The sequence below is a fragment of the Cebidichthys violaceus genome, unplaced genomic scaffold, assembly GCF_023349555.1.
Source record: "Cebidichthys violaceus isolate CVI_PGR_0920_01 unplaced genomic scaffold, fCebVio1.0.p SCAF_100, whole genome shotgun sequence".
NCBI lineage: Eukaryota > Metazoa > Chordata > Actinopteri > Perciformes > Stichaeidae > Cebidichthys > Cebidichthys violaceus.
In genome coordinates, this window is record NW_027176264.1 from 314,730 (window position 1) to 327,275 (window position 12,546).

At 39.7% G+C, this 12,546-nt stretch overlaps 2 protein-coding genes across 2 annotated transcripts; one reads left to right on the forward strand and one right to left on the reverse strand.

The window, feature by feature from the left end:
- The first annotated feature begins 1,672 nt into the window (after positions 1–1,672).
- Positions 1,673–6,299, forward strand: LOC137886414 (zona pellucida sperm-binding protein 3-like). Its single transcript, XM_068728861.1, has 9 exons — positions 1,673–1,802; positions 2,788–3,092; positions 3,485–3,603; positions 3,979–4,082; positions 4,407–4,584; positions 4,755–4,872; positions 5,039–5,121; positions 5,455–5,543; positions 6,078–6,299. The coding sequence occupies exons 1-9, from the start codon at positions 1,673–1,675 to the stop codon at positions 6,140–6,142; spliced, it is 1,191 nt and encodes a 396-aa protein (XP_068584962.1). The 3' UTR covers positions 6,143–6,299.
- Positions 6,299–11,901, reverse strand: LOC137886398 (zinc finger protein RFP-like). The gene is made up of 2 exons (XM_068728860.1): positions 11,797–11,901; positions 6,299–9,383 (listed from the first exon to the last, which is right to left on the reverse strand). The coding sequence occupies exon 2, from the start codon at positions 9,372–9,374 to the stop codon at positions 7,965–7,967; it is 1,410 nt and encodes a 469-aa protein (XP_068584961.1). The 5' UTR covers positions 9,375–9,383; positions 11,797–11,901; the 3' UTR covers positions 6,299–7,964.
- Between the last annotated feature and the right edge of the window lie 645 nt (positions 11,902–12,546).

Below are 12,546 nucleotides of genomic sequence, written 5' to 3' on the forward strand. Positions count from 1 at the left end.
CATTCACACACACACACACACACACACACACACACACACACACACACACACACACACACACACACACACACACACACACACACAGGCTGTTAGTGGCTAATAAATAAAGGCAGAGAGAGAGCTCGTTAATATCAGTGAAGGTGAGCAGCTAACAGCCCCAGGAGGCTGCTGCTGTTAATACAGGCAATGAATGGAGAGAGACGACTCGAGCTAACGCTAATGCTAACACACACACACACACACACACACACACACTCTGATTTTATGGTGGTCAAACTCTCTCTCTCTCTCTCTCTCTCTCTCTCTCTCTCTCTCTCTCTCTCTCTCTCTATATATATATATATATATATATATATATATATATATATATATATATATATACGTATATATATATAAAATCAAAAAATAAAGAAATCATGCTTTAAGGAAAGTCATAAACTTAAACACATAAAAAAATCCATTCGCGACAATATTTCAGGTTTGTTTTACCAGATAGATTACCAATATTATTTTATATTTCACTAATGTTATTTTGGATGTTTTACATTACTTTGTTTTGGGATATTTGTTAATATTTTTATTTAAAATTGTTCCTATATATTTTAGTACATATTTTCTAATATTTTACAATTTTCTTCCCCAGACATTTGACTGATGAATTTTAGATACTGACACTCTTTAATCATCACATTAGTATGTACTATATATATATATATATATATATATATATATATATATATATATATATATATATTTCTTACAAAAAAATGTAGAAGTTATATTTCTTGTATCTTCCTCCTCATCTTCTCCTCCATTCTTCTCTCTTCTTCTCTTCCCTCTCAGGACCTACATCACCAGGAAACCAGTGTGTGTGTGTGTGTGTGTGTGTGTGTGTGTGTGTGTGTGTGTGTGTGTGTGTGTGTGTGTGTGGTAGTATTAGTGTTAGCATGAGTGTGAGTGTGCCCTTGGCTGGACTAATTATCTCTATGGAGGACACAGGAGGGAGAGCACGTTTTTCTGCCTCTAATGATTCATAAACAATTTTAACAGGATGAACTCCATCAGGACCTTAATTAGTCAGTGACACACACACACACACACACACACACACACACACACACACACACACACACACACACACACACACACACACACACACACACACACATACATACGCTTCACACAAAAACATGTTATATGGCCATGTATGTATTGTATTTCAGTGGAAGACCGGTGTAAAATCAAAAGGGACGTTCACATCCAACACCAGAGACCATCTTTGACACAATGTCATGAAGGCTGAGGAGGAGTGAGGCTTTAGTTCAGATTAGTTTTGACATCAGATTTCTTGCTCCACTGCATACATAGACATGAAGAAAAATGCATATGTGGATTAAAGTGTCACTCCATCAAATGGAAATGTTCAACATGTCTGCTGCGTCTTTTCCGATTTGGCATCTTTGCAAACTTTCGATTTAAAGTTCTGTGAGTTTGGCACAAAGCTCAAGTGAGTCTCTGTGCTCAAGTGAGGTTGGTGCAGGTGAATGAGGCCCAGCTGGGGAGCAATCAAGTCAATCAGGCGGTGGGCGGAGCCAAACTTCTACCCTACAAATATAACTGCTGCACAGGTGAGGTTGTTTCAAACAGAGGAAACACAGCATAGATTCCTAACATGGTCGTGTCAGTTAGAATCCTTTTCTGGCTTCTTTGTGGAGTTGCGTCAGCAGTGCTGGACTTCAAGTGGAACCCTCAGCCTGCTGCTGGCAGGTTTGGACACCAGGAACCGGTCCAGGAACCTGGAGGTAGACCTCACTCACACCACAGGAATCACTACAACACTGACCCCTTTTGGTATCTGATGATTATCAATGTGGTCGATTTATCAGTCAAATGTTTTGATACATTTTAATGTATATAAATTGAATGTTGAGTTTCAGCATCAGATGGAGTGATTGTTTGATTTTAATGCGTGCAGGAAGGGAGGTGCTGGGTGGCAACATCACTTTGAAGTTGACAATCAGAGGGTTGAAGGCAAAGACTGCTGTACAGTGTCACTTGTTTGCGATGGATGAAATAACTGTTTGATGCTGGAATGTTCCCGCATCGAACTGACTCGATGTTTTCAATCTGTTGCAAGGTCTACTTATGGTGAAGGCATACATTTACTCAATTTTGATGCATTCAATGTTAATTGTAACAGTGTTTCAGTTTTACAGGGGGCTAAAAAAAATTGAAGACTTGTTGTCCTTGTAATGATTAAAGCTGACAAGATACCAAGGGCGGGAAGTGATGCGGAAGTACCTTAAACTTGCATTCTCTCTAGTGTCCATCAGGGGGCGACTCCTCTGGTTGTATAGAAGTCTAGTCTAAAATGACTCTACTTCTCTCTTGATTTATTCCCTCAGTAAACATTGTAAACATGAGTTTATGGTCTCAATCTCTAGTTTCAAGTATTCTTCAATACAGCATGATGTTCATTTAGTACATTATGGTCCATTTAGAGTCAAATAGACCATAAAGCAGGGGATGCTTTAGGGCGGGGCTACACGGTGATTGAAAGGTCACTACTGCTACCAGAGCCGTATACAGCATCACTACGTCACTCCGTTGCAGTCCTTATATGGTTCCTCCTGTTCACTGGTTGCAAAAATCAAGATGGCGATGGCCAAAATGCCGAACTCGAGGGTTCAAAACCGCATTCTACAAACCAATGGATCCATTTTTATACCGGCTATGGTTATTCATAGCATTACCAATGAAACTGATAATGACACCCTTCCCTCACAGCTGTCCAGGAGAAGCAGTCTTTACATCAACCGTTGTCTTGGAGGTATCCGGACCCACCGGCTGAGGATGAGCCTCAGTTCCCTCCAGACTTTCAGCTGAAAGCGCCGTCGGCGGCCGACAGCGTCAGCGCAGTCTGCGGGGAGAGCTCCGTCTGGGTGGAGGCAAAGAAAGACCTGCTGGGGATGGGTAAACCTGTCTTGGCTGCGGCTGTCACGCTGGGAGGATGTCCTGCCACTTGGGAAGATCACGAAACGCAGGTTCTGATTTTCGAGTCGACGTTGCATGGATGTGGCAGCCAGCTGCTGGTGAGTGTTTGATGTGAAAAGATAATTCTTTTTTTTTTTTTTTTTTTTTTTTTTTTTTTAATTTATCCATAAATTGTTTCACTTTTTAGCCCAGATGATGAATACATTTTCAGTATCGATTGGCTGATTTGAGAATTGGGTGCGTCTGTCCACCTGATGAAAATGATATCACTTTTGACTCCTGAGGGAAATATTGATCGTCAGCAGCTAAATGCTCCACTATGTTCACCAGCTTGTTTTTCACTGCGCCTGTCTGGTGATGAACAGTAACTTTGTCAGAGAAAACCAGGCAGTAAATGTGCTGTAGCTAAAAAGGCTTCACAAAGATGCAGAGTTGGTAACATTATTGGTAATTTTGATAAGTGTTAATGTTCCAGTAAATTGTCTTTCAGATGTCTGAGGACTTGTTCATCTACACCTTCACGCTGCTCTACTCTCCCAATCCTATGGGGAACGGTCAAATCATCCGAGCCGGAGACATCACGGTCGACATCCAGTGTCACTACCAGAGGTCAGATACAACTGAACCAGGAAAAAAAAACATTTGTTGTTTTAGCAGTTATGGAAGATGTACGTGAAACAATTTAAAATTGTATTAAAACCTTAATGTGTTCATCACTTTAATGTCGGAGTTGAACTGAATTTCTTATATATTGTTGGATAGCTGAAACTATAATGTATAATTTAATAGTTTGTTGTATATTCCGTGTTAATCTAAAACTGCCAAGCTTGAATTGGGTATTTCCATTTGATGCAATACTTACACAATGTACTTAAGCACAGTACTTGAGTAAATAGGCTACCTAGCTACACTCCAACTATGTCCTTTTTAAAGACAATTGGTCTTTTGGAGAAGATGGAAGTGTTTAATCTATGTTTGCTTTAGGAAGCATGATGTGAGCAGCTCGCTGTTGCAGCCGACTTTGAGTCCCTTCAGTGTCTCCAAAGCCTCGGAGGAAAATCTCTACTTCTCCATCAAACTGTTGACTGGTGGGTGGTTGACTGGTTTTGTTCCAACTTCATGAATTATTTTCCTGGTGGTGCTTTTCTATTAAAGGGAGACCTTACAGGGGAATAGAGTAGATCATGAAACTTCAACAGTGGATTACTTAAGAATTTATTTTTCACAATTTATATAGATTAAGTAAAGTGAGAAGTACAATATTTTTCTGAAATGGAATACAGAATTGTACTTGGTACAAAACACAAAGTTATTTTCCACCACTGAGGTTCGGTCAGTTGGTCTTTTTAATAGGAAGCCACCATATTTTGGTAGATTTCTGAACACTCCTGTCTTTGCTTTCTGTCCCTCAGATGATTGGCAGTACTCTCGCCCGTCCGCTGTTTTCCTGATGGGAGACATGATGAGGTTTGAAGTAACAGTCAAACAGTTTCATCACGTCCCCCTCAGAGTGACGGTGGACAGCTGCGTGGCCACAGTGGTCCCGAACATCGACACAGTCCCTCGATACGTCTTCCTGGGAAACAACGGGTGAGCTTACTTTACTGGTGGTGTATTTTTTTTATAGTCCACCTCAACTCTTGTTGAATCTCAGTTTAACAAGCATGACTTTCCTACTGCAGCATGTCCTCCCAAACGCCGTAATCTTCTCCTCAATCTTTGTCAGTCGGTTGTTTGAGGGTCCTCTTTGTTGTGTTCAGGTGTCTTTTTGACAGTCAGCTGACAGGCTCCAGCTCTCGGTTCCTGCCTCGGACTCGGAACGACAGACTGCAGTTTCAGGTGGAGGCGTTCAGGTTCCAACAGGACGACAATGGCGTGGTGAGACTCCAACACGTCACACACTTCTTGTATCTACCTGCGTGATTAGGAATTTACCTCAGATTTTATTTTTTATTTTTTTTTTTTTTACTGTTTCCTTTCTTCCAGACAGCCGTTGGTTTCTATTTCGAGTAACTTGTATGAACACCTTCTTTGTGTTCTGTAGATCTACATCACCTGCAGTGTGAAAGCGACCGCAGCTGCTGGAGCGGTTGATGCCGCAAACAAGGCCTGTTCATTCGCCAACGGGTGAGACACCACTGATACTACAACTCCCATCATGCCATCTGCTGCAAACACTACAATTACTTGATAGTGTTTCTCTGCTGAAATACTGGAAAAACTTTATATTTTAGTAACAACTTCAGATGGAAATGACAATTTATCAATCTGAAATCAGTGACAGACAAAAAAAAACTTCTGGTCATCTCAGATATCATAACAATAATATAACATTTTTAATTGTGCTGCATGATCATGCAGTATTACTAAAAGGTGATGATAAAAATCTGAAGTGAAAAGAGATGAAATTTGAAACCTTTTCTCCAAATGATTGTAAGAGGCAGAGCTTTTGTTTGACAGGTGGAGGGAGGCCAGTGGCAGCCATCAAGTCTGTAGCTGCTGTGATTCAGACTGTGAAACAGGAAGCCGGAGTCACCCGACTGGAACAGGTGAGTGGGTGGACTCCTAAACCAGTTGGACCAGTATTTCCACTAAAACTGTACTCGGCACATGCTGGGTCAACCTGAATCTACTGTACTGTTGCTATAAATACCAGATGTATGTACCCACAGCATTTAAAATATTACAGACTCAACCGTAATATTCAAAAAAATCAGCGGTGTGTAATTAAGGTAAACATTTTTATATAAATTCTATTGATTAGATTTGTTCTTATTAATAATGTAATTAAGATATATTACTGTTGGATAAATTATCATCTAGAAAAGTGGTTTTATAATGGAAAACTTCCCTTCATCTTGACTAAATGAAGACAAGATATCCCTTAATTGATTTTGTTAAGGGATGGCTGATTTTTTGGGGGGGTTTTCGGTTTTTTTTTTTTTTTTTTTAACCATACCAACGAGCCATTAAACTAACATGCCACAATTGATTAATCAACTCAATATTTGGGGTGAACCCTTTAACTTAATTAAGGGGTACCTGTAATATTTTACACAATGTACTTGTTTTCTTTGCTGCAGGAGCTCAGTGGGAACAGGAAACAGCTGTTGGACCAATCACAGTGAAGGAGAGACCTCTACAGTGACGAAACAAGAACTTTTAATATGAAATGAATGTGATGAAAGTACTTAATACTGTGATCAGACATAGTTTGTGTAGTTATCAAGGTTAAATCAAAAAGTCACTAGAACAAGTGGTTGATTGAATGTACAGTTGAATTTCCAAATGTTTCAATGGGTCAAACTAATTTATCTGAAAGCTCTAATGTACTTTACTTTTGCAGTTTAAATGAAACAAATTCCCAAAACTCAACATGGATAGAGGCCTCATATCAGCCAAAGTCTGTAATCGTCAACAATTGTCTTAACCTTGACACAACCAACTCTGTAGTCCTTTTCTGTCTACCAGCCATATGACCCGAATGTAGTATTAGCCCGTTGTTCAGGGATCCCAGCTTCTGGATAACGCTCCGATTATCCAGGTAAACGGTATGTTCTGAGCGAGTAATTTGTTAATGGATCTGTGTGGTTAATGAGAAGTTCCATCACCACATCTGTTTTGAATTGCAAGTTCTTCTGGATGAAATTAATGAATTAAAATATCCAATGTAAAAGCTTTTTTTTTTTTTTTTTTTTTTTTATTCCGTCAAGGGTTTGTTGACTTTATTCAATCAAAATGGTCTTTGTCTTCAGAGAGGTGGACAACATTTTGTCATGTTGGGGAGGAAAGGCTATTGCATGACTAAAGACTAAAATTAATTTGTTTAATTTATCATTTTGGGATAAATTAAACGAATAAAAGAAATGACATTTAAAATTCAATCCAGACATGTTTTGGTGAAAAACAATATTTTTGACTGCTGGACTCATTAAAGTCCATTATCAATGTCTACATCTTGTCTTGTACCACAATTGGCTTCCACATTATTTGTGATATTGCTGTTTGTGCACATTACGCTGAGATTTAGTCACATGCAGCATTAGCTTAAGCTGACTTATAGATCTGTTGCTTCCACTACATGTTGCTCGTCCTCAGCCAGCATCTGTTTGCTGATTTACAGCTGTCGGCTTCTCATATGAAGGTGGACCGACTCCTGTCAAGTTCTTGGTGGGTGGAGCAGTGTTCAGGGTCCTGAAGCTCGGGTGGATGTGGTCTTCGGAGCGTGAGAGCCACGCCAATTCAGTGCTTCTCCTTTTCAGCTCAGAGATTTCCTGTTCCAGCTCTATGATGAAGCCTTCAGCCCGTTTCTTTCTTGCTCTGCTTCTTTGATCACTTCTTGCCTGTATGAAAACAAGAACTCAGCTCTGCTCAGACAGGAAGTCCTACTCAGGGCAAATGATTAAGGTCCATTGTGGCAGTGCAGGTTTTTAGAGAGAATTGATGATAGATATATTCTGAAGTCCAGGGCAGTTGATTTTTATCTTTTCTTTTGTAAATTTAATATGTCCGATACTATGTGCTCAGTATCAAGTGTCTTTCTGTTTGTGTATTTGTCTGTCTCTCTCCTCTTTGTCAAAGCTTACTCTGAAACTAAATATCTTTGGACAAAGTGATATTTTTTTTTTTTCAATTTCTTTTATTTTTTTATGTTGCTCTGCTCTCACAAGCTTAAAAATACAAACTCTTACAATGACAACAGAAAAGGTTCTGGATTTGGTATCCAGAATTTCAAAAAACATGCATATTTCTGAGTACATTGTTTCTGATGATTCAGATGGTTATATAATACATTTGACTTCATTAGATAATATAAATCAGTGTTGAGTAGCAATGTGACTCATCAAAGAAAAATATTTAGAAAAAAAGGGGGAAAATCAATGTGTACACCATACATTACCCATAATAGACATTTAAATGTATTACATTAAGTGAAAGCGAGTTTTGCTGTATAGAACTAAATGGTTGTTTTACTTGGTGTGATTGACAGGAGAGATGATCAGAGGTGCCGAGTTTTTACCATCATTAATGCATGGACTAAAGTATGGGTAGATTTTCTCAGTGAAGCAGCAGCCAGTAAAGGAGTAGATAAGAGCTGCAGCATCAACATCATAAAAGGAGACCAGACCCTCCTCATAATCCACAAACACCCCCACCTTCTGAGGCTGAGACTTCAGAGAGAGAAGGACTGGGCTGTCGGTACAAGCTTTGTACTCATTTTTACTCCTCAAACATATCGTCCAGTAACCATTTTGAGGAGTCAGAGTGATGCTTCCCTTCCTGTTGATCGATTCTCTGGCTACTCCTAAATCCCACTTAGTCTTCTGTTTAACCTGAACCTCGTAGTAAAATCTTCCTGAAGAGAAACTCTGCTTTGCTAAGACATTAGCACTATAATCAAATCTTTCTGGATTGTTTGGTAGATTCTTCTTTACATCACCATGTTTAACTTGTTTTCCATCATCAGACAGGATGAGGTCAGGATGTGCTGTATCAGGATCAAGAGTCACATCCACTGCAGACTTCTGGACCCTCTTCAGCTCAGCCTCAGTGAGCGGCTTCTTCATCTGTCTACTGAGCGTCTCCTCCAGCTGATTCACAGCTCTCCTCACAGTCCCCTCATATGAAGGTGGACTAACTCTGACTCCTGTCCAGTCCTTGGTGGGTGGAGCAGTGCTCAGGGTCCTGAAGCTCTGGAGGAGGTTGAGGTGGTCTTCAGAGCGTGAGAGCTGAACCACCTCAGTGCTTCTCTTCTTCAGCTCAGAGATTTCCTGTTCCAGCTCTTTGATGAAGCCTTCAGCCTGTTTCTCTGTCTTTCTCTGCTTCTCTTTGATCGTGTCGATGAGCTCAGCCTGGCTTCTCTCAACAGACTCCTTCAGAGCGGTGAAGACCTGAACACCATCTGATATCTCTCTGTCTGCATCGTCCTCACTGAGCTCCACTGAGTGTTTGATCTCCTGAATCTTCAGTTGTCTCTTCTGGATCATCTGCTGAATTTCAGCCTCAGTCTTCCCCAGCTCGGCCTTCTTTCCTTCATATTCTTCTTTCAGAGGAACAACATCATGGTTCTTGTGGTCTAGAACAGTGCAGAGCATGCAGACACACATCTGGTCGGTCTTACAGAACAGCTCAAGCAGTTTATCGTGCTTCGTACACATCCTGCCTTCCAGGTTCTCCGCAGGGTCGATCAGCTGATGTCTTTTCAGACCTGACGTTGTCAGATGAGGCACCAGGTGAGTCTCACAGTAGGAGTCCAGACATGCCAGGCAGGACTTCAGGGCCTTCAGTTTGGTTCCAGTGCAGATGTCACAGGGAACTTCTCCTGGTTTGGCAGCTTGTTGCTCTGAGCTGTTGCTGCTGGCTTTCTGTTGAGCTGACATATCTAAAGTCTGGCGACAAAAAGGAAGAGAAAAAGAAGAGAGCTTAGAGGACAAAAACACGGACAACTCCCAGACCAGACAACGCTGAGTTAGCAACTTGTCAATCACGAGGTGGCCCTGCCCCAAAGCATACCGTGTTTGACCCTAAATGGGACCATAGTTTACTAAATGAACATCATGCTGTATTGAAGAAGACTTCAAACTAGCAATTGAGACCATCAAATTATGTTTACTGAGGTATTAAATCAAGTGAGAAATATATACATACCAGGGACGTGCGGTCAGGGGAGGCAGGTGAGGCAGAGCCTCCCCTGACATCATGAAAAGTAAAAAACAAATAATCCTAAAATAAAAATTAATATTTTTCTCCTGATCTGTGCTATAAATGTAATTTCTGTATGATTCCAATCATTTAAAGCATTTTTATAATCAAAATCTCTGAATTAGCGCATGTCCTGTTCAAACAGAGAGGAGACCGTGAGGTGAGGCAGTGACCAGCTGTTCCTCACCTCAGACTGAATCCCTCACTAACTGGGTTGAGCGCGTGACTTTTGATTTCTCATTGTTTGTCACCACTGTAATATTTGTAGACACTTTTATTATATATCCTTTCTTTCCATAAATTAGGTAATGTATTTCATGTCTGTGTAGAACATATTTAGTCTTGCTGATCTGACAGAAACCGCAGTGAAAAAGCAAAGAGAGGCAAACAGTACCTCTGCCTCACTGAAGGGGGCGACCGAGAGCCCACGGGTCGGTTTCATGCTTGTTCTGTCGCTGCTCTTCTTCTACACTTCTCTTCTTCTTCTTAGATTTTGCTTTGACCGCAAAAATGTAAAATTCTATATCTAAGCTTAAAAATGTCTCAAATAACAGGGATATATGAACAAATCAACAGCAATTCAACATCTGACAGGTAAAGTAACCTTTTATGTGTTTGTTGTTCTCTTAATACATCTGTGGTTGTTACACAGATTATCGCGGGATCTCACGATTTTCACGGGTGGCGCCCGTGAGCGCTCTCGGTGGAGCAGATCGGTTGGGCAAATCTGTGGGGCAGATCGCAGATCGCGGCACACACACTCCCGGTGGAATCAAATATAGTACTGTACATATGTGTGTGTAAAGAATACTGATATGAAATATGTAAAACAACCATTAGTTAACCTCACCACACATCACTGATATATACAATTGGACTTCTTTTTGCAACCAGATGGCCATTAGAAAGAATGCAATTGTTTGGTTGGTTGGTTATTTTCATCAAAAGCACTATTTGTTATATTTGTTCTAATTTTCTTTACAATTCAATTAATTGAATGGTCTGACAAAAGAAAGAAAACAAAGTTGGATATCAATAGCTATGTTCATTCATGGCTTTGGAGGGAAGGGACAAACAATTTTTAGGAGGTATTCCTGCTAGCTACTTTCATTGTGAAAGAGTTGGCAACACTGGGCTGGGTTTTTGAGTTGTAAAGCTTTTTCAGTCAAGCATAAACCTACCTTTGATACTTTTTCAAGATAACCAACTCTAGTTTTAAAGCACTTCTGCAATGGCTTCCCTTTTCAGAGGTTGCCACGTGATTCTGAGCTCTCTGGTTCTTCTTAATGCTATTTAAATCTGTAAAATCATAATAGGATTTAATTTCAAAACTCAAAAATCACAATGTGATACCTCCGTTACTGTCAGATTATGCATTAAATCGTATAATAATACTTCAACCCTGCTGTTTATATTGTTATTAAAGTGAAAATAGTATTTAAAATAATTTCAATATTTACAATGTTTAGCCAAACACATTAACTGATTATATATACTGTATATATGCTGTATATAGCAAGTAATTCACTATATTACTTGTCTTATTGAAGCGTCTGAGGGAGCAGAGCAAAAGAAAAATCACTTTCTCTGTCCAAAGACCTAAAGTGTCACTTTGGACAAAGAGGAGGAAGACAGAGAGAGAGAGAGGAGGATGATACAGAGAGAAGAAAACCAAACACATTAAACGTGCAGAAAAAAGATGGAAGCTAACTGCTCTGGACTGCAGGATATTATATATAATAGTATTTATCTTTATAACTCTCACAACGTTTGATTGGAGCTCAGTTAAACATTTACTCTGAGTTGAACTTCCTGTCTGAGTAGAGCTGAGGTTTTGAGTTCAAACAGGAAACAGGTCTGTGAATTAGCTTAAGCTAATGCTAGCTGTGACTGTATTCTGTCTAACCTTTAACTAGTCAGAGTTCAGTCACTGTGGTTTAGTTTCTACCTCTGATGGTTTTATCTAAAATGACACATTTCTACGGCTTAATATTCTTTATATGATAAAACAAGATGTAAAACAGTCAGATTCTGGTTTGAACTAAACTTGGACTAAATACTTAGTGAGTGTATTTAGTCTTTGTAGAACAGTGTACTCACCAGTGTTTGTCAGAGACTCTGTTGTGTTGTTGAGAAAAATCTGCTGGATTCAGTTGAATGTTTCTTTACAGAGAAACAGAGAGACTTGTCTCGACTGCAGCTCTGCTGTCGCTCAGACTAACTTTCATTTTCACTTCAGGAAATGTGACTTTGAAGCTCCTCTTTCAGTGTTGCTCCTCCTCTCTGGACCGTCTCCAAGAGGGAGAGGTGGAGGAAGTATTCAGATCCTTAACTGAAGTAAAAGTACTAATACCACAATGTTAAAATATTCCACTACAAGTAAAAGTCCTGCTTTCAGAACCTATTATCAGGAAAATTTGCTTAAAGAATGAAAAGAAAATGTGAATTAAATGTTGCCCTGTTGAAATAAGATGTTTCTGGATTAATATCCCTGCTGCATTTAATGTATATGTTGCATTTTAACTCCTTTATATCCTGTTGGTTAGTTTAATCTACATCAATGCATCATATTCTATAAGATCATCACATAGATAGAACCACGTATCTCTAAAACGAACAAACAGCCTGTTTTCAGCTTTGTGACGATGCATTTTCCAGCTGATCCAAGAGGCTTTTTAAAAAGTTTATTTAGCTGAAGAAGTAGGAGGATTTTCTTTACTCATAAAGGAACACTTCATCCTTCAGTTCATCACTAACATGCAACATCAACACATCTGGAGATACGTGATTTTATCTGGACAGGATGGGGATGAAAATCTGTCATCTGAGAAGTAACTAAAGCTGTCAGAC